This window comes from Juglans regia, chromosome 9, assembly GCF_001411555.2.
Source record: "Juglans regia cultivar Chandler chromosome 9, Walnut 2.0, whole genome shotgun sequence".
Classification (NCBI taxonomy): domain Eukaryota; kingdom Viridiplantae; phylum Streptophyta; class Magnoliopsida; order Fagales; family Juglandaceae; genus Juglans; species Juglans regia.
The window spans coordinates 14,638,177-14,659,606 of NC_049909.1; the positions used below are offsets into that span (position 1 = coordinate 14,638,177).

Consider the following 21,430-nt stretch of genomic DNA (forward strand, 5'->3'; position numbering starts at 1 on the left):
GAGCTCCCGCTCCAATATTTTTTTTTATTTAGTGATTAAGAAAATATTGTTTAATAATATTGTGATTTTTTTTATAAAAAAAATTTAAAAGTGTTAAAAAATTATGTGAAAAAAAAATTTAGAATGGACTGGCGGGAGCCCCCAACGGTGGGTCTAGACCCACCCGTTAAAAATAGAGATACGCCGGACACAAAATTTTTTTACAAAAATAAATTCATAAATTGATATGGTTTGATGTGATATGTTAGATTATAAAACTTCTTTTCTTCTAAGATAGTTAAAATGTATTGTATGAAACAACGTCAGTTTGTGTCTTGTGAGTTTATTTTTGTAAATTTTTTTATGACTATAAGACTTCTCTTAAAAATATATATGAATGTCAAATATTTTTAGGGACCCTTTTTTTTTATAGAAGATATATTAAATATTTCTTTAAAAAAATAATTAGGTTAGGTTTGGATAGTGAGTTGAAATGAGATGAGTTAAGATGAGAGTTAAAAGTTTATTAAAATATTGTTAAAATATTATTTTTTAATATTATTATTATTTTGATATTTGTAAAATTTGAATTGTGTATTGTATTTTATGTCAAAATTTATTGTTTATTGTATTTTATGTCAAAATTTATAAAAGTTGTAATAATGAGATAAGATAGATTGGATTAACAATATTTCTCAATCCAAACTGAGCCTTAAAGAATAACAACAGCCAACCACCACCGGCAGCACAGAGTTTTTTGGCCACCTCTCGCCGCTCATGATACCAGAAAGGAAAATGCTATTCCTACCGAAATTTCCACTGAAAATTTCTACCGAAATTGTATTTTATTTTTTTTTATTTTTTTATTTTTACTTAGTGATTAAGGAATGTTTTTAAATGAATTTATGATTTTTTTATATTTTTTAAAAATATTTAAAGTGTTTAAAAAAATGATTGAAAAAAAAGCAAAAAAAAAAAAAAAAAAACATTTGCCTTTCGGTAGAAGATTTCGGTGGAAATCTTCTGTAGGTGTAGCAGTTTCCTACCAGAAATTGGCCACCACAAGATGGTCGTTGTCTTTTATTTTTATTTTTTTTACTGACTTTTTCTAATTTTTAAAAAGTATTATTTGAGAGAGAGTTTTGAGTTTTCAAAAATATCAGTATTTTTACACTAAAGATATTGTATCTATGAATTAGTTTGGATAGTGATATAAGATAAGATGAGATTAATAAAATATTAATAAAATATTATTATTATTTTGAGATTTAAAAATATTGAATTATTTATTATATTTTATGTAAAAATTTAAAAAAATTATAATGATGAAATGTGATAAGATGAGTTAAGAGTGTAAACGGGGACAGAGTAATTTAGATAGTGTTTTTGACATGACACTCAAAAATCAAAATGACCTCAATCAGATTAATTTAATTAAATAGAAAAAATCATTATGTTCTAATTTATTAATCTTTTCTTTGTTGGGTTTGAATGTTTGCATAGCAAGTTCGAGTTATACATGAATCAACCTTAACTCCGTTTATTTAAATGAGTCGGACTCCTCAATCCTAACTAAATTTAGTTGTTAAATATTCATATAAATATTTAACAACTAAATTTATAACCAATCAATGTGATTACGGTGTTTTGTAAAAAAAAGTATTCAATTTTTATTCAAATTTTAAATCTTATACAAATTACCTTTCATTTAAAACAAGAGTGATATTAAGATACCGGTCAATAGTGATTGTTGGAGTGGTAAAATTTATTTATTTTTTAATTTATATATTTTTTTAATATTTTTTAATATTTTTAAAAAATATAAAAGATAAAAGATATTAATATATTAATAATTATTATTTTTAATTAATACTTAAAAAAATTAAATTTATAAATGAGAAAAATGAGAAAACAAAATGAAACGATAGCATTATTCTTAAAACAAATTTATAAAAAGAGTTATGACTATAAAGTCTCGAAAGGGACACGGCCACACGGGGCTTGTGTATGGGCTGACGTGGCTCACCTAGCCAACGACCAAACATTTGACCCTTGATCAATCAATATTGACATGGTACTGACACGTCAAGATGGATTAAAGCTATTGCGTTTATTAGGTGACATGGTAGTGCCATGTGGTACTATTATCCTGCATATAAAATCCATGTCTCGAGCTTTACCGAGAATTGTATGTTATACTATATTAAAAAATGATTGATGTTTTTGTTTTTTTAAAATTATAATAAATTTTACTATAAGTATTATGTTAACACATCAACTTATATATGGCAAAACTCAATAATTAAGCAGTTGTAAAATTCTATACACTATACTACCATCTTGTTTTCATCCTACTGAGTATGATGTGGTACATTTATTATTATTAAATGATAATTTATTACATATTTTTTTATTATCTAATAATAATGAATATGCCACATACCACTTAATATGATCAAGATAGGATGAAAGTGTGGCGTATAGCATTACTCCAAACAATTTACCTTCAATTGAAAAAACCCTCATTTTCCTCCAAATCCGAAGGTGAAAGGGGAGAGCCAACCCAATTATGGGCAATAAACGAGTTCATCAAACATCAAGATGTCCTTAAAAATATTGTCGTGCAAAGCCCTCAGTTTCCTCCATTGTAATTATTAGTTCATCCTTGTTCTCGTTCTTCTTTTTGTCTGTCTGCTCAAAAGAGGAAGCTTTTCTACACTTGGGGAACTATCCATGCCATAATGTCATCACATAGTTTTCCATTCTCTGAAATGATTAGATTTTGATGATTTCTTAGACCCAAAAGACTTTTTCGAATTCTCTTTGCTTTGTCTCAGCACTCGGCATCCTCAAGTTACCAATTTACTCGCATTATTTATATTTTGCGCACAGTTTAAACTAGCTTGAACACGAACTTGGGTTCAGAAAGGCTACAACAGAGTGTGATGGAACGAGGAAAAAGATTAGCACAGAATCAGAAAAGCATCAGAAAGGAATACATAGCTTGCTTTGAATGTGATGTTGGAATTGTATGCCACTATGAAGGGCTAGAAATGAGTTAAAAAAATGGTGCTTTCAAGGATGAAGGTGATGAAGAAGAACATGCTAAAAAGAGAAGAAACATATCTTAATATTCATATGTTTTTATACCTAAAAAGAGTGGTTCAGATCAGAACACAACATATTGGCTTTTTCTTTTTACTTTCTTCTTTCTTGTTTAAGCCATTTTTATTACTAGGTAAGTGAACTACAGTATAGGAGATATCAAGAAAATTGAGCTTTTTCAACTATTTTGAATCAACATTGTGATGGATGTATATATGATAACATACATATTTTTCCATATCATAGCACTGCTTTGAATTTTTGTCAGTGGATTAATATTCTATATAGGAAAAATCTATTTATCATCATCCTCCCAACATCCCTTATATGGCATTAAATGATAGGTCCACGTGATGAGAAGATGATGGTAAAAGAAATCATGAGTAGCATTACTCTTTTATATAATGGAACTCAAAAGTCAAAATCTCATGTTACATGGGATTAGGGAGCTATATAAGTATACAACTAACAGGATTTGATCAAATATGTTGCCATCATGGGCGAGTAATCATGGAACTTTAAAAAGGGGAAAACAAAGCAAAGGAAACTTGAATTTTCCACACAATCAGCCCGGCATCAAAACGCAGAGCCATGGTATTTACTCACATAAACATTAGGATAGTATAATTACTTTCACGGATCAAAGGAATTTAATAAACAAACATCTTACATTTAGAGAGAAGAGACCTGCAATTGATCCGACCCCAAAAGAATCCAGAATCATATTGCAAGAAGGTCAAATCAGAATAATGTCTTTACTCCCAATTGAAGGAAAATGTTTGAGGGGTTTCATTCAATTGTGATTCCTCGGATCCCATGTGAAACCTTCCGCGGCAATGAATGTTACTGTCACTGCCACTGGACATCAGAACTGAATTCATGGGGTCTAAGCTGTTTCCATGTAAACTTGAGCCTAGGGGCTGCACCAGGGAGACTGAGTTAGGATGCACTTCGTGGTTCAAAGCATGCCCAGATGACTGTGCCGGAGGTGATGACAGAAGAGAGAGAGCACAATCCGAATCATGGACTTGTGTCGTTAACCTGTCACCAAACATTTTGCTCCTAGCCACACCACTTTCTGATAAAGCAATGGTCTTCAGAAGTGGCTGGCAGACAGGAGCTTCAAGAGATGAATGGTGGTTTAGCATGGTGCTGCCACCCTGCAAGAACGACATTTGCTTCCCTCCAAGATGATTGGCGCTGTGAGTACTGGGGGAGGATCCAAGAAACAGTTTTTCTTTATCTAGTAGCCATAATTGTTGCTGCTGGTTATGAAGTCTGGCATCTGCTGCAGTATTGAGAACTCCAGCCCAGGCTGGGCTCACCATGGTGGTGGGGGGATATACATGTGAACTGGAGAATGGTATCAACTGGACGCCTGAAAAAATAATTAAAGAAAAAAGAAAAGAATAAATATATTTACTGAGAGAAGTTTATATTGTCAAGATCATCTACAGTCTTTTGGTGCTCTTCTCAACATTACTATAGTATAGGTTCCTAATAGACTGTCAACAACCGGTCAAAATCAGTTTGGGATTAGAACTACCTTCGTTTGTAAGCTGAACTTGAAGCAACTTTGAAGAGGAACTAACTATAAAAACAACGTTAAATGCTAATATCCATGTGCATTTCATAGTCATGCTGGATTGAATAAATTCATGAATATTTGCAGTTAAAATGATTTCCAAAATGGGGAACTTTTTGCCTTTAGAAGTAGTTTAAAAGAGCTACTGTGCAGTTTGAAAATCATATTAATAATCATAATTTTCTCTAGCAGGAAAAAGGAAAACAATAGCTGTCTTAGCAGAGATTGAAATAGGCCTCTAGACATGAATGTAGTGGCTACTAGCTCATCAACTTACCATCAGTCAAAGAAAATAATGGAGCACTCAGCTGAGTTGATGTTCAACACAAACAGTTCTAGAGGATTTTTTTTTTTCCCCTTCATAAGAGTTCTAGAGGAAAATATTAGTCCCAAAAGCTTAATTGTGTATGTATGTGCATGCATACCGGCACACATTCCTACTTCAGTGCAGACAACGGGATCAATCATCTATTGTCAAAGCTAACCTTGGTAATTGGACAAGAAGTTCCCAGATCGAGACAGGGGTTCTGGCTGAGGTTTTCTCCGCCTTCGATTGTGTCCATCAAGACGTTTTCTACAGCTTCTCTTTCCCTCATCGAATTCCTCCAGCGAATGGAACCTATGAAAAGAGTGGTGGAAGCTCAGGAACTAGGCTTGCAAGCAGTAATGGAGCAGTCTAGAAGGTTTCTATGCATAATAACTTAAGAAATGGAGTATTATTGAGATATCATCTAAAATTTATATTCATCACATTTGCACGAAAGGAACAGTGTGAGGAAGAATCCAGGCTAGTCATCTGCAAAGATCTTATGAAAATTTTGATAGGAAGTTTCTGGTTTCTCATTAATTTCAGCTGCCTTTGTCATTGCCTCTACTTTTGAGCATATAAAATTGAATAATAATTTATGTTAGAGGATGACCTTTTGTAGGATGAGCCATCTACAGGCATGAATGGATAAAGAGCGTTAAAGTTAAGTCACAGCTTCCATATAATAAGAAGGTTTTAAGGCCATGTGAGAGTGCTCCTAGACACAGCATTTGGAGAAAAATATATATAAATAAACTCAGCTCCTCAGTGGTTTTGTAACATCCCAATGGAAGGCCCAAACCACATGGCCTATACTCCAAAATGACTAGTCAATGATACAATTAGAGCTCCATTGAAACCTTATAAAGAGCAAGAACTTCTCCTTCCCAAGCAATGTGGGATCCCATACACCACCTACCCTTATCCATATCATATGGGGTATCACAGGTTCACTCTTTTACATGATATAAATATATTTTTCTTTAAGTTAGCAATCTCTGTATACTAATCTACTCTTTATCAAGCTATTATATGCAGAAAGGATGCTTCTGTCCAATTCTTGTTGCTTAAGATTACACCTCTCAAATAAAGTAACACCAGATATCCCTAATAGCAAGAGACCACAAGGTGCAGTTCCGATGCTTATTTTTATAAGCCTCAAGTAACAGGTCGAAGTTCTTAGATAAGTTCAGATGCTTTTAATTAGCAAACACTCTAGATCTGAATGATAGACAAGGACAAAAAAAGCTACCATAAAAGGAAGAATACCCAATTGACAAAAAGCAGATTATAACACATTAGCCAAAGGAATAAACATTCCTAAAACAGAATTCAAGTGATCAACTGCACAGCTGATGTGACTTACACAAGCTGGAACCACATATACCATCACTCGTATAGTACCTGCTGCACTGCTGGCAGAACCGTTGCTTACGGCCACAAATGGATACTTGTGGAGTCTTTGAATGGAGCTCGCAGACCTTGTGGCGCCTATGGTAGTCCCTACAATTACTGAGGTCTGAAGTGCACCCATCAACTAGGCATGACACTGGCTGATTACCATTGTTAGCTGCTCTTGCTCTCTTTGATGACCCAGAAGCTGGAGATGATATTTTTGAGACTTCGGGCTCCTTCCATTTATTCAGTAGCTCATTGGCCGAATTACCCAACTGACCAAGCTTCAAATCTACTGAAAACTCCACTTTACTGGTCCTGTGACCACCAAAGCTACTTGACCCGCCTATCGTTTGTGTGTTGGGAAATGTTTCTTGTTCTAGTTCTGTCAAACCCCAAGGTGCTTTCAAGTGCCAGTCCATACAAACTCTCACTTCTAGATTTCTTCTACTTCTCCGCACACCTGATCTCCCCAACCTTTTAAAGCTTCTGTTTCCACAATGAAATTGAGTCACCCTTGGAGAAATTATTACACAACAGCATCAAATTATTACACAACAAGAAGTCAAGAATTGCAAATCATTTGGGGAATAAGCATTGTTTTAGGAACCCAAAGAATCGAAAAATATGACAAAAATGAATTTGCATACATCTTTATGGGGTAGCTTGAAATCGTATCAAATTTCAAACAAAGCAACAGTAGAAAGTCAAAATAAAATCTAAAATAACTATAAACAGAGCCGCAAAGCTACGAGTGCAAAAGGAATCTTCGAAACATCACCATTTTTTGCTGAAATAAAAGGCCAAAAAACAGTTTAATACAAGAAACTATATCAGAAACAGAAAGTTTACGTTTTAATTAAAAAAACTAAAAATTGCAAACAAGGGTAAGAACTAGAATAAAGAAAGAGAAAGAAGTCAGAGAATACTTACAGACAATCACAGCAAAGGAAGAACAGTTTGCTCTTTCCAGCCACTCATTCACTGACAAGGATTGCAGCATTTACAACCAATGAAGTAGCTAGTAAAACCTGAGGCTGTGCATATTAAGCAGAATAGCTCAGTAGTGAGGAAGTATCAAGTATATGAGGAGCTCCAATGGGGGGAAGGGAAGGGGGGACCAAGAGGAGCTTAGATTTGTTGGGTTTTCTAAGTTAACTTTATAGCTTTTTTAGTATTTTCTATTCTCCATACTTAGGGTTTGTTTCTACTATGGGTTGAGAAGAGAAGGCCAATGGGGGCTGCCTGCCTACCCAGTTGGTTGCTTTCAACTTTTGTGAGCCAGGAGATGGAAAGTACAAGAGATTGATGCTTAAGATAAAGCATGCGACATTGTGTTTCACATTTCATGTCATGTCTTCTTTTTTTATTTTTTTTTCTTATCTCTTTTCCATTTTTTTAAAAAAAATATTTTTATCAATTTTAACCTATTAAATATAAAATAATTTTTTTCATCAATTATTATTCATTACACATAATTTATATTTTATAAAAAATTATCAAGTATGGAAAATATATAATAAATAATAATTAATATATAGCAAAAATCCTTAAATTATTATCTATGTAAAATTTTATCAAGTTCTTAAATTTTCATTATTTTTTTTAATAAAATATTATTTACCAATTTATAAGTATTAAAAGGGAATCTTGCGGCTTGCCTCAGAGACTTTTCGTGGAGAGTGGAGAGTATGGCCAAGCCTACCCTAATCATTATTTCTGGAGGGCCCCCATAAAGTACGCTGATTATTTTGCTGGCTTCCCTTGATGGCAACGGATAGCTGCTTGGGACTGTTTCAGCTGATTTTTTTTAAAATCTTACCCACGTGGCACCAACTTATTTGTTAAAAGAAATCTATTCAAATTGGGCCATTTATATTCCAACGTGCTCATGGCTCACGTCATATTTTATTGGCCTCTACCTCGTATCATGTGTTGCTGAAATTAGGATTCACATCTTCAAGATTTTTATTTGAATTTTAAGATATAGTGGGCAAAAGAGAAAGATATATAGAAGAGATTTGATAATTTAAATTGGGAATAAAGTGATTATATCAAAATAATTTTATAAATTAACGTGATTTGATATAATTTATCAAATAATAAAATTATTTTTATTATAAAATATATATAATAGATAAGATAAAATCACGTCAATTTGTAATATTACTTTCATTCTTACACATTACTCAAAAATCATATTCAAAGTCTTATTTCAACATGCTCGTAAGTCAGGACATATTATCGAGTTTATGGCCCATAAATACATAATTCATTTTGCACATGACTCTTGACTTGTTATTAGGCATATGTCCATGCCCATGACATGTTATCATGCTTTACCGATCATGTCATGTTTTCTAGGACTCATTTCTTTAGCATTTCTTTAGCATGGTTGTGTTTGTCTTGAAAGGTGAAAACTGAAGAGATTCATTTACATTATAATTATTATTTGAATATGCTTAGACTCAATTTGCAAGATCGACTTTAATTGATTCAGGGATAAGGCATGCATACCATGAGATCATGTTCAACTTCCTTTCGTAATACTTATATTAGGAGAATTTGAATCTCAACTACCTACTTGAAAAATATATGTCTTAAACCGCTAGACGATGAGGCATACTTGCCTAACTGCCATCATATTGTTAAGATATAAAATAAATAATAAAATCTATATATTTTTAAAAGTGATATCATGTGAATCATCATTTGTCTCAAAATCTTAAATTTATGGAAAAATATAAATTTTATTATTTATTTTATATCTTAATATTCTCCCTCATGTGTAGACCAGACTCTCCCTTAACGGGTAGCCCAATACGTAGAATATTTAATCAAATGAGATAGAGTGTAGAGTCATGATTCGAACTCAAAACATCTGCTCTGATATCACGTGTAATCACTATTTATCTCAAAAGCTTAACCTTATGTGAAAATATATATTTTATTATTTAATTTATATTTTAACACATGTTGTTTTCATAGTATGTACATCTTTTTGAGACTTTCAATATAATGTGATATGCATCTACACTAGTGGTTGCTTTAAATTACTTTATTTTTATGGTTAAGGTTAATATTGATGGTCTTTTACCTGTAAAGAGTTGTTGTAGGACTAAAGGGCCAAAGGCAGTATTGTGGACTGTCGAGGAGGCAAAGAAGCAGCTTATTCTTTTTAGGAACAATTCACTTACTTCAATGTCCTATTGGCATGTTAAAACTCTCATGTCTGCATCTTCTTGCGCATGTCTTGATCTTTTTCACACAAGAAGATGCAGACACAAAAATAAGAACCTTTGGACCACGCGTACATGTCATCCTCCCCTTTTTATTTTCCTAAGTTGTGGGACTAAGGGTGAAAAAAAGAAATATTTGGACAGGTTAGTAACGGCTCCAGTTTGATTCGAATTCGGTCTCATTTTCATGTTTTGAAAATAGGTTTGAACCAAACCGGACCAGAATATATATATATATATTTATCTATATTATATATAAACAGGATTATTAATATTAATCGAATTGGATCGAAATTGAAAAAATCGAATTGAACCAGATTGAAATTGGAAAAATTAAAAGTTTCGATTTCAGTGATGAATTGGTCCGTATTTGCTTTTAGATTTCCAAAACTCGTGTATATTAGTTCGGTTATAAAATATGTTCAAAATCGGATCGAATCGGACTAGTTACACCCCTATGTGGCACAATAATGTGTGGGCCCCGATAATTAAGATTAACAGATTATTTGAGAGGAACGATTTATTTCTTTTAAATAAATTATGATTATCTATTTTTTCTTCTCCATACCATTTAAAGATTTTTTTTTTCTTTTAAAAAGAGAGAAGTAGATTTGAGATAGTTAAAAAATGACACAAAATTTTAATGATACACTTACAATTATTTTACAACTAATTTTAAATCAACCAGTGTAATTTTGATATTTTATAATTTTTAATTTTACATAACTACCCTTTGTTTCAAGTAGAGTGAGAAAATAATTATAAACTAATTATAAATTTATTATTATAAAAACTCCCAAAGCTTTAAGTTATCATCTTCATTGCAAATACTTGAAATGGATATAATTGGGCTGGATTTAACCAGCCCAATAGTCTCGTTTTTATAATTTGTAATGAAGGTCCAAGGAAAAGAAGGCCCAAATGGTAAGCGAGTGAGCCCAGAGTTTCCCAAACCGGATCGTGAGTTCTTCTCGCTAGTCCCTACGACGCTGCTGCTGCTGCTGCTTCTTTACTTAACCATTCGAGCTTTTCTGGGGTTTCTTTTGCCTACTTTCAATTCCGATTATCAGGGTTTCCTATTTTGTTCCGCACTCGTTGAAGGCTTTGAATTCGTGGAATAGGCTGCAGTAAAGAATGGACGGCGAGGTGTTGACGGAGCAGGAGACTGCACTCTATGACCGCCAAATTAGGGTTTGGGGTGTTGATACACAAAGAAGGTACTTATATATGTGTGTGTTATTTATCTCTGCTCATGTTTTTTTCTTATTCAATGATATTAAATATTACAGTGTATGGTTTGCTTTTCTTATCAATAATTTGTGTAACAATTTGTTAATTTTCGTGTTGGAATATTTAATTTGAAGTTTCTCTTATTTCTTTTTTAATTTTCTTGCCCTAGACTGAGCAAAGCTCATATATTGGTATGTGGAATGAAAGGGACTGTTGCTGAGGTAAATCTGAGTTTCTTTAACAATTTTCATGGAACCGTCTTCGATGAAGCTGGCTTATTTCTCTCTCAGTAATTTTAGTGTCAATTCTATATTTTTATGGGTAGTTTTGCAAGAACATTGTTCTAGCGGGAGTTAGTAGTTTGACATTGGTGGATGATCGGGTCGCGACTGAAGAAGCTATCTCTGCGAACTTTTTGATACCTCCTGATGAGAATGCGTATGGTGGAAAGACGCTTGCCGAGCTTTGTTGTGATTCTTTGAAAGACTTCAACCCGATGGTTCGTGTTTCAGTAGAAAAAGGTTTATTCCTTTTTGCTTTTGCATCTTTTTAATATTTTTCAGTTCTCGTTCAACTTGCTAGTGTTATAGTTGAAGATTCTTATTATGTGTATAATATTTGTACAAAAATTTCCATGTTAATAAATTTACAAACTCTGACAGCATCAACTTGGTTTAACTAATGATCTACATTTATTGTTACTTGGTGGGTACAAAAGATTATCTACATTTATTGGTGCAAGTAAATGTGAAAAATATATTATTAAAACTCAATTTCCAATCTTGCAGGTGACATTTCGAGCTTTGGTGGGGATTTCTTTGATAATTATGATGTCGTAGTTGCCAGTTGTTGCTCCCTTGCTACCAAAGTACTCTAGAAACACGATTCCTTTAATATGTATTCATTGCTTCTGTATAAGTTTCTTTGACATGTTCCAAAACTCTCGGCTGCAGAAATCAATCAATGAGAAATGCCGGAAGTTATCTAAGCATATAGCATTCTATACAGTTGATTGTAGAGACTCTTGTGGTGAAATATTTGTCGACCTGCAACACCATAGATATTCAAAGGTGATCATCTTACTCCATCTAAATCTTCACTTTTCTCTGTTGCTAGGGTTCGTTCGTTTGTTTTTCTCCTCTGTATTATTGTGTTATTTTAGCTTCACTTTGTTCTGTCACTATTTGACTTCAAACTTAGCAATACCAAATTTTGTTTCCCCGTGGGTGCTGCTTTGTTGGCTTAATTTTCTTGCTTTATGTACATGGCTGTTTTATTTGTTTTATTAACTGTTGATTTGGATGAAAAATGACACTAGCATGACTGCTACTGTTTACTTATTTGAAAAAAAGGCATTAGTGCATGCCATGTCTGCTGCATCAAACGATTTTAACATTTACTTCTTTTTATACGGTGTACTCATATGATATCTCTGGTGGATATGTCACTGTGAGCTTGTTACTTTAGATTGGTATTCAAGCCCTAGGAGTTAACGGAAAATGGAACCTGACTTTCTGTACTAATATCAAGAGTTTCAACTGAACTGCTATGGCTCTGGAATGGTTAATAGCTCATATGATAGTGCTAAAATGTTTCTGCTTGACCCATGCTTCGACCAGTATTTTGTATGCTTTAGCTTTTTAGCAGCTTTACCATTTAATTTTTTTTTAAATTTTATGCTCATTGACAGAAGCAGTACTTATTTTAATGCTTTTGTTATAATTTCTTGGCAGAAAAAACTTGACGAGAACATCAAGTGCCAACTTCAGTATCCAAGTATCGAGGTATGGCTTTATGGTTCTTTCCATTGATGCTGTTTAATTACTCTATCTACATACCCTACTCGTACTACATCCCATTTTTCCAATGAGCTTTTATTTACCCATTCATTTAGTATGGAGGTGGAGAGGGGGGATTTATTGTAAAATTTGAATCAAACCCTAACGTTCCCATTTGAGTGCCATGCGATCACCACTCTACACTAACAGCTGTGATTTCTTTAAGCTCCATAGACGTATCCTAACATATGAACGTACCAGGAATAAAGACTCAGGGCCCCTATATGAAGTTGGAACAGAATAAGTTTATTGAATAAGATGTATCAGTGTATAGCACTTTTGTCTGACTACAGCTAATGCGTACTTCAGAGAAAGTTTCTGATTATAATACTTCCATTGCAGGAAGCGATTTCAGTACCCTGGCGGGCACTTCCAAGGAAAGTGACAAAGCTATACTTCGCCATGAGAGGTCTGGTAAATTATATAGTTGTAGCTTCTAAGTTAAATATAATGAAAAAAATTTACGTTGCTTATCATCCCCATTATTTTGTTTTCACTTGTGCATTAGAGATTGGCTTTAGTTGGTACAAATTGTCTACATCCATAGAATGATAATGACTAAATTATCCTCACTCTTGTTCCAGTGATGGAAAGGTTTGAAGAGGTTGAGGGGCGTAATCCAGGGGATGTTTTAAGTGCAGATCTTCCTGGTATCCTGAAGCTGAAAAAGGAACTTTGTGAGGCAAATGTATTATACCTGGAATTTGTTCTTTATTTTTTTTTTGTAATCACATTTTTCATCTTCTCACCCTTGGTTACATAATTCTGTGGCAGTCACTGAATGAATCTCATGTTCCCGACAAACTCCTTGAAAGATTGGTAATGGGTACTAGAGAATTCCCTCCAGTTTGTGCCATCATTGGAGGAATCCTTGGACAGGTGCCATATCAAGTTATTTTGTTACCAGTGTGTTTTCAGAATGTTTAACACATTGTTATGACATTTTTCATCATGATATTCATAGGAGGTTATCAAAGCGATCTCAGGCAAAGGGGAACCCCTAAAAAATTTCTTCTTCTTCGATGCTATGGATGGAAAAGGCATAATAGAGGACATTTCAAACCCTGAGAGTGGAAGTTGATCTGCCTTTCTGAGGGAAGCTTATGAAAGAGAGGTATTACTAGAAGCATTTGTGATAGCTTCTTTGCAGTTAATTGGAGAATTTCGGTCACAGATTTATCCAAGAAACTAACCCCTTCTGGAGGATATATTGTTGTTGTTCCTAATGTTTGAAGCTTAGATTGTAGGACATACTGATATTTCTGCAATTCTTGCACTGACTTTTTAAGTTATGACACTTTAAGGCTGACATTTTCATATTCTTAATGTGCACATTTAAGTTGTACATGTGTATTAAGAGCTGGCAAATCGATCTATGGTGCATGCTGGTAATCCTGTGAAAGGTTTGAGAGGCCATTCTGTTTTACAGTCAATAAAAACACACCGTGAATAGTAAGTTGCCATAAAGTCACCGTTAATTTGTCCTGATTGAATGGAATAAGACCATGTTAATAATATTTGGATTTTCTTTCTTAACTGATGCCCTACTTGAATTATAATACATTCTTGTAATTTGACTACTTTTGTATGTTTATATCATTGAAATTATCAAGTATAAAACTATTATAGGCAATGACAATATATATAAGGGTTGATGCAATTCATTTGTGACCTTTTAAGCTTCTAAAGTTTATGAATTGTAAAATTCTATTATAAGTCGGCGTATAAAGCATACAATCTATTTCATATAAGGGTAGTGTTATTCGAGTAATGCTATTTATCATTTAAATTCTCATAATCTTTTTATCATCTTATGATGTGGTATTAGATGATTGAAAACTATTTATTATATTTCACTTGTGAACTTATCATCTAATGTCACTTCATAAGAGGATGAGAGGATGATGAAAAAATAGATGATGAATAAAATTTTCTTTTAAAATAAAATAAAATACGTTAGCAGTAACTTTGAGCAGTACACTTGACGGGACTAACAAACATTTTTTTTCTTCATGTAAATACTTATTAGGTGTGTTTTACACATCGATTTGAAAATAAAATAACTTGTGAATTAGAAATGGAAGATAATTTATACATGACATCATCCAAAGACTCCCAAATTTGTCGGAATTTTAAGAACGTAAAATGAGAGAGATAAATATAAAAAGTAGTTATACAGCATTTAAAATCTTTCAAAGTGATTTCTCTAAAACAATTAAATTGCTAAACAAATATTGTAAATCTTATTTCATGTATTTACCTCTCTATTTTAAATTTTAAACTTCACACAAAAATGTCGAGGGATAAGTAGAAGGAGTCCTACTACCGAACAAGAGGGGGAAAAAACTTGAGAAAAAAAAAAAAAAGGACAGGTGAAAAACATATCACCTAGGCTATTAATACCATCGAAAAAGGAACTAAAAAACTAAAAGCAAAGGGAATTCTCAGATCCGAGTAACAAAAAGGAAGAGCATTTAAGATTGCTTGGTCATGCTTATCATCATTATTTTATCTGTAAATTCAAACCTGATTGATGGGTCTAAATTCCTTCCGTTACTGAAAAATAGAAAAAAAAATTACAAATACAAAAAATTATACAAAATAAATTTATAAATTGACATAATTTTATTAAATTTATTATATTTAATTTATAATTAAAGTAAATTTATAATCTGTTGTATCACATTAAAATACATTAATTTGTATATTTATTTTTGTATAATATCTATATAGATAAAGTATTTTTAAAAAAAAAAATTCAAAAATACGAAAAACTAGAACGTGGGTGGTTCTTATCCCGCTATAATCTGATCCGTATTCAAATCAAAATCAGAAAACCTCTTTACTTCTCGATTCAATTCAAAAAGCCATCTTTTACGTGAGATATCGATACAAAAGCAAAGATAGAATGAATGAAAATGGAATATCGTGGGACCCCACCATGAATGACCACTCTTCTCATATGGTAGAGAAAGAAGACGATGGAGATAATATTAAACTGCACCAGAAGTTCGAGGTTTTGGAGCAAGAATGGGAATCCTACATCCAGTCTATCCCCAGAACAGGACGTAGATATTCAACAGATAATTCGGCAGCCATGGCTAAAGCTGTTGATCGACTGCTTGACAGCTCCCCAAGAAACCTCATATCTTCGCTTCAGCAGAAATGGTCTCCTCCGAAAGGAGGGTACTGGAAGATAAGGACAAATAATTTGGCAGCAGAAGAGATGCTTAGAGAGCGAAGATCGGTGATCGAGAGCGGAAGGTTGAAAGGGCGGCGTCTTTTTCAGGCAGTGGAGGATGAAACTGAGATGGGTTTGCGAGCTGGGAGATCATCAGATGATGATCATGATCAGAAGGTATATAAGTACGGTAGGATTAATGGTATTAATTTGGTTCAAGAGATCAGAACTGAATTAGTAAGATCGGTGCCTTTTTATGATTCTGATCATGAACATGATGAATCTGGTGTACTGAGCAATGAACTGCCTGGAGGTTGTTTTCCTTGTTCATCTTCATCATCGTCATCTCCTCCTCATCAAAATGTGGAAATACAAGCAGTGGAGGAGGAAAAGAAAGTGCAGGAAAGGAGGAGATCGAGAGTTGCTAATTATGGCGGAAATGGCAATATTAATAATGGGAGAAGCTGGATGGTTTTCATGGGTTGGTTTGCTTTTGCTTCGATTATATATGCAGTTTTCATTGCCCCAATGAGGATCTTTGGTGGATATGGAGATCATGACCATCATGAGATGTTTCTTGTTCCAACATGAAATCAATCTCTCTCTCTCTCTCTCTGCAATTCCTGTGAATTTGATCGTTTTTAGATGGTGAGTATTGATGCTAGAGAAGTTACACTTTTGATGTTCGATCTTTATCTATGGATGCGGATGAATTGAATTTCTCTTTCAATTTACATTCATTATTTGGAAATTGTACTTCAAAATTCAGTAGTACTTGGGAGTTCCAAGAAACCATGAAAAATCCAGCACAGATTGTTTCTCCCTTCTCCTTAACGCTTCACTTCAAAAACTTCAAAAAAAAAAAAAAAGTGATATGTATATGAGATTTATAAACAGTTATGAACAGTAATATAATCTTTACCCTTTGTTTTTTCCCACAACGTGCACCTATCCATGCATCAATCATTTTTTAAAACAGAAATATCTTTAGTTCTGATTTCTAATAATAACTCCGATTTTATTTCAATTTTCAACATCAAGCATGCAAAACAATTAACTGATCAAAGTCAGAGCCTAAAATTGACTCCCTCGAAGTTCTATTCTGAAACTTTTAGAATCATATTTCATTCCTTGTGGTAAATGTATCGCACACCGTAAAGCTTCATTAGACAAGGAAAGAGTAGTAAATGTATCGCACACCGTAAAGCTTCATTAGACAAGGAAAGAGTAAGGCAAGTCAGACACGCAAAGAGTGAGGTGATATAAAGTTGTTTTTCCTAACCACTCCCAAAGGTCTCAATAAAAGGAGATTTGATAGGATGAAAATGATCTTCTTCAACTTCATGATGAGTGACTCCATGGATATTATTATTTGGAAAAAACTAATTTACCTCCCAAAATGTATCGTTCTACTTGACTGCTCGAGAAAAAAAAATTATTTATTTTTTACTTAGTGATTAAGGAAGTGATTTTAAATGTATTGGTTTTTTTTTTAATATTAAAAAAAATGTGTAAGAAAAAAAAATTTAAAAGCAACATGCGGTCAAGTAGAGCGGGCTTGTTAGGGATCTCGATCTTGTCCCTAACACTAAGGACCACGAGCTCGTCTTAATAATAGTGGTGACCGAGTGATCTTGCCAACTTGCTTGGCCTTCAATAATGAGTAGGTATTTGGGTGATGGAATGATGATGGGATTGGGAGACGTTTGGATTCGTAACTCATTTCAACTCATCTCAACTCATCTCACTACTATTCAGTAACTTTAACTCACAAATCTCACTACTATTCAGAACTCATCTCATTACTATTCACAATCCATCTCAACTCATCTCAAGTCATTTTCGAATCCAAACGTCTAAGTGTTTAGGGCTTGCAATTCAAGTGGACAGCTAGGGTTTGTCTTGGTGAGTGGTGCCAAGTTGATGGAGGCTAGGGTTGAGTGGATGAGATGAGGCTAGGGTTTCGAGTAGGAAGCAATTGGGGTTGCCGAAATTGGCTAATGGGAATTAGGGTTGTCGAGTTAGGGTAGGGTGCATTAGGGTTGCCGAATGAGGGTAAGGTGCATTAGGGTTGGCAAGTTGGAGGTGGGTGGCTAGGTTGGACGGTTTTGGAAGGAGTCTAAAGTTGAAGGAATCTTGGAGGGATTAAGGGAATTCGAATTGGGTAAGTGTGAAATAGTCAAACGTTGACTTGAGTGATTTTAGGGATAATGGATTTAAGGAATTGAATGTGATTGTCAATTCCTTGGATTAAGGGATTTGGATTGGAAGAAGTCAAGACTCCTAAAAGGAATGAGTTTCCTTATAGGGCTTGAGGTGGGCGGCTAGAATTTTATGGAGGCAAGTCTTATGGTAGCTGAATGTGGTAAGTGAAGGAATAGAAAAATAGAGCAATTAGGGTTCTTAAATTATTGAAACACTAATATGGAAGGTGGAATGGGCGGCTAGGGCAAATTCAAATAAGGCAAGTGATTGCCGAAATTTGAATTTGAATGGACAAGGATAATGTGTTTCGGCAAGAGCAAAGTTTGTGATGGATGAAGGGCAATTAATGTAATGGTTCACTTATGGAAAGTAGGGTAACTCTAGGGTTGGTCGAGTAGAGTACGTGGGATTGGAGGCAAGGTATATTTCGGCTAGGGCAAATTGTATGAGTGAGGCAATTTATGGAAAGTTTTCAAACTTATGGAAAATATGACAAACACTAGGGTTGGTCGAAAATGAGGTTTGGATGGATTGGAAGAGCAACAATGAGATGAACACCAAGAACTCAATGAAGAACACTAAAGAACAAAATTAATAACACTTAAGAACTTGAATGAACAAAATGATAATAATTTAACAAATGATCAACAGATTTCACAAGAGTTGAATAACCTCATTTATTGAATAAAAATATAATCACACCTATCCACGGATTTCAAGGCGATGATGAAACAAGATAGATAATGGATTATACCTATTCAAGAGTTACAAGGTGTAGATCTTCTCCTTGGGATTCACAGATGTCACCCAAGTAGCCCAAGTGCAAAACCACCGAAGTGTTCAAAAGAACAAGCATAAACCGTGCACAATGGAAAAATTTTCAAATGATCAAAAGTTCATAATGCAAAGACTAAGGGTCTTATTTATAGGATTACAACTTGAAAACTCCCAATAGGTCCATTGGAATATTATTAAATAAAATAAATTAAAATAATAAAATGATAAGGTCTTGCATGGCCAAAGTGGCCCATGACACATGTTGGCCCTCAGTGGCCTAGGCTGATCCATGGGCATGGCTGGCAGGTTGGCCAGGCGTGTGACTGACATGGCCCAGGCAGGGTGCCTTGGCTGGGCTGCGCGCTAGACATACGTGCGGGACTTGGGCGCGAGGGCGTGCCGCACACTGTGCGTGCGGGGCGTGCTTGTCAGGACCCCATGGTTTGTGGCCCAAGGCCAAGCCACCAGCCATGTCGAGACAAGGCTGGACAGCCCCACAGCAGGCCCTTACATGACACCATACCATGCCCATCAACAAGCTATGCCGTGCCCACCAGCCTTGGACCAGACCGAACCACATGCACCACCCTAGCCTACCCATGGGCTCATGCATGCCATGGGCCAACTTGACCCATGCCAACTATGTTATTGCTTATTATTTATTTTTATTTATTTATATATTTTCCAAGGTACCTATTGAGAGTTTTCAAGTTGTAATCCTTATAAATAGGACCCTTAGTCTTTGCATTTACATCTTTTGGTAAAATTCCATTGTGGGCGGATTATTTTGTTCTTGAGATCACCATTCGGTGCTTGGCACTTGGGCTACTTGGGTGATGTTCGTGAAACCCTTGTAGAGGATCATCACCTTGACGTTGGTGAATTGGTGTGATCCAATCTATCTTTTTTTTGTCAACTTTGTGAAATTCGTGAATCAAAGTTAGTTTATATTTATCCTTGTGTTCATTCATTAATTTTGAGTGTTCATATATTTTCTATCTTATTCATCCATTGTTCATCCATTCAATACCATACACGCGTTTGATCTTCCATTTTCTCTCTATTGATCCAATTACTTTTTGTGAATAGTGCTTGCACTGTTTTTGAGAGTTCTTGGTGATATTCAGCCACCACATTATCCATCCATCCATTTTGATCTTCCCATCTACAAAACTCGACCAACCCTAGTGTTTGCCCTAATTTACATAAATAGATCACTTCCAATAATTGCCTTTCATCAATCACAAACATTGACCTAGCCAAAACCCTAATTGCCTCCCATCTTTCCATACTTACACTTACCATACTCGGCTACACATAAGGCATCCACCCATAAAACTCTAGTCGTCCACCTCAAGTCCTTATAAGGTAATGTTTCCTTTTAACAGTCTTGACTTTCTCCCATTTCAAATCCTTTAATTTAAGGAATTGACAATCACATTCAATTCCTTAAATCATTCTTCCTACAATCTCTCTAGTCAACTATTGACTTGCCATCTTAGTTCAAATTCAAATTCCCCTCTTCCCTCAAAGATTTCATCCATGTTACAAACTTTCCATATCCATTCCTAAACCAACGAAATCTAACCAATCTTCCAAAGACCAAGTCAACCCCAATCCGTCCACCTTAGCCAATACCAAATCCAACACTTACCTAAAGAGATTTCTACCACTTAGGAATCTTTCCTTAATTTTATCATAACCAATCCCTAAACTCTAGGAACAATCTTAGACTCCTTCAAACACCATCCATCTTCATTCACTTACTTTATCCAAATCATATCTTCCTCATCTTATCTTTAATCAATCCCTAAAGTCAAGGAACAACCCTAGACTCGTTCAACTACCAAACCCTAGCCACCAAACCCTAGCATCACTCTTCCACCTCATTCCCATACTCTAGCATATCTTAAACTCCAACCTTAAGCCAACTCTTCAAAATCTCAAAATCCACCCTAGTCACCTCACAAAACTCTAGCTACACTTCACCATACCAAACCTAATCACCATCCAAGTGGCCCAAACATAAAGGTCACCCTTCAAGCCGCTCACATTGCATCAAACACTCATAATCAACACTTAGCCTACTCGATTTCATCATCATCTCCATCATTTCATCACTCAAACACTATCCCTTTGTTGAAGGCTAAGCAAGTTGGCAAGGTCACTCAGTTATCATCATCACCAAGGCAAGCTCGTGGTCCTTAGTGTTAAGGACAAGACCGGGGTCCCTAACATTAATTGATGCTTTCATTGAGAGGGCTACCTTGCTTGGCGTTTTGGAGGAGTTCTCACTTCTCTAAGAGGTAAACGACGCGTTAACCTAAATTTTGTGAATTGGTTAGGGGAGTCCCTCGTGGATCCCATTGATTTTTATTGTGGATTGTTGAAATATACGAAGTTTGGGAGTTGAGGAAGAGGAAGGAGTAGTTAAGTGTAGGGGATGACCACCCTTGAAGGGGGAGGACCCGTGGTTAGACCTTCATGTGTGCAAGAGGGGTTGCCCGCCCACCAAGGTGGACAACTCAAGATTGGACTTTTGAGGCTTGTTCCACTCCATGAGAGTCAAGAGTTTGCAAGCATCATGCA

At 34.8% G+C, this 21,430-nt stretch overlaps 2 protein-coding genes across 3 annotated transcripts; one reads left to right on the forward strand and one right to left on the reverse strand.

The window, feature by feature from the left end:
• Positions 1 to 3,638: 3,638 nt before the first annotated feature.
• On the reverse strand, positions 3,639 to 7,661 carry LOC108994418 (squamosa promoter-binding-like protein 13A). 2 transcript variants are annotated; one of them, XM_035694057.1, is made up of 4 exons: positions 7,305 to 7,661; positions 6,381 to 6,860; positions 5,155 to 5,288; positions 3,639 to 4,462 (listed from the first exon to the last, which is right to left on the reverse strand). In XM_035694057.1, exons 2-4 carry the CDS (start codon positions 6,791 to 6,793, stop codon positions 3,840 to 3,842), a joined length of 1,170 nt encoding a protein of 389 aa, XP_035549950.1. In that variant the 5' UTR covers positions 6,794 to 6,860; positions 7,305 to 7,661; the 3' UTR covers positions 3,639 to 3,839. The 2 variants fall into 2 exon arrangements, with proteins under 2 accessions (XP_035549950.1, XP_018825174.1); XM_018969629.2 differs by having other exon boundaries at positions 6,381 to 6,887.
• Positions 7,662 to 10,595: 2,934 nt separating this feature from the next.
• Positions 10,596 to 14,145, forward strand: LOC108994426 (SUMO-activating enzyme subunit 1B-1-like). Its single transcript, XM_018969642.2, has 10 exons — positions 10,596 to 10,827; positions 11,010 to 11,061; positions 11,166 to 11,361; positions 11,629 to 11,708; positions 11,794 to 11,910; positions 12,574 to 12,624; positions 13,021 to 13,087; positions 13,263 to 13,366; positions 13,453 to 13,557; positions 13,643 to 14,145. The coding sequence occupies exons 1-10, from the start codon at positions 10,745 to 10,747 to the stop codon at positions 13,757 to 13,759; spliced, it is 972 nt and encodes a 323-aa protein (XP_018825187.1). The 5' UTR covers positions 10,596 to 10,744; the 3' UTR covers positions 13,760 to 14,145.
• Positions 14,146 to 21,430: the final 7,285 nt, after the last annotated feature.

Coding starts and splice junctions, on each gene's coding strand:
- LOC108994418 (XM_035694057.1), bottom strand. CDS start 6,793: ATGGACTGGCACTTGAAAGCACCTTGGGGTTTGACAGAACTAGAACAA. Junction 5,289..6,380: donor TTCTGCCAGCAGTGCAGCAG/GTACTATACGAG, acceptor CTCTTTTCATAG/GTTCCATTCGCTGGAGGAAT. Junction 4,463..5,154: donor CTTCTTGTCCAATTACCAAG/GTTAGCTTTGAC, acceptor TTATTTTTTCAG/GCGTCCAGTTGATACCATTC.
- LOC108994426 (XM_018969642.2), top strand. CDS start 10,745: ATGGACGGCGAGGTGTTGACGGAGCAGGAGACTGCACTCTATGACCGC. Junction 10,828..11,009: donor GGTGTTGATACACAAAGAAG/GTACTTATATAT, acceptor TTCTTGCCCTAG/ACTGAGCAAAGCTCATATAT. Junction 11,709..11,793: donor GTTGCTCCCTTGCTACCAAA/GTACTCTAGAAA, acceptor TCTCGGCTGCAG/AAATCAATCAATGAGAAATG.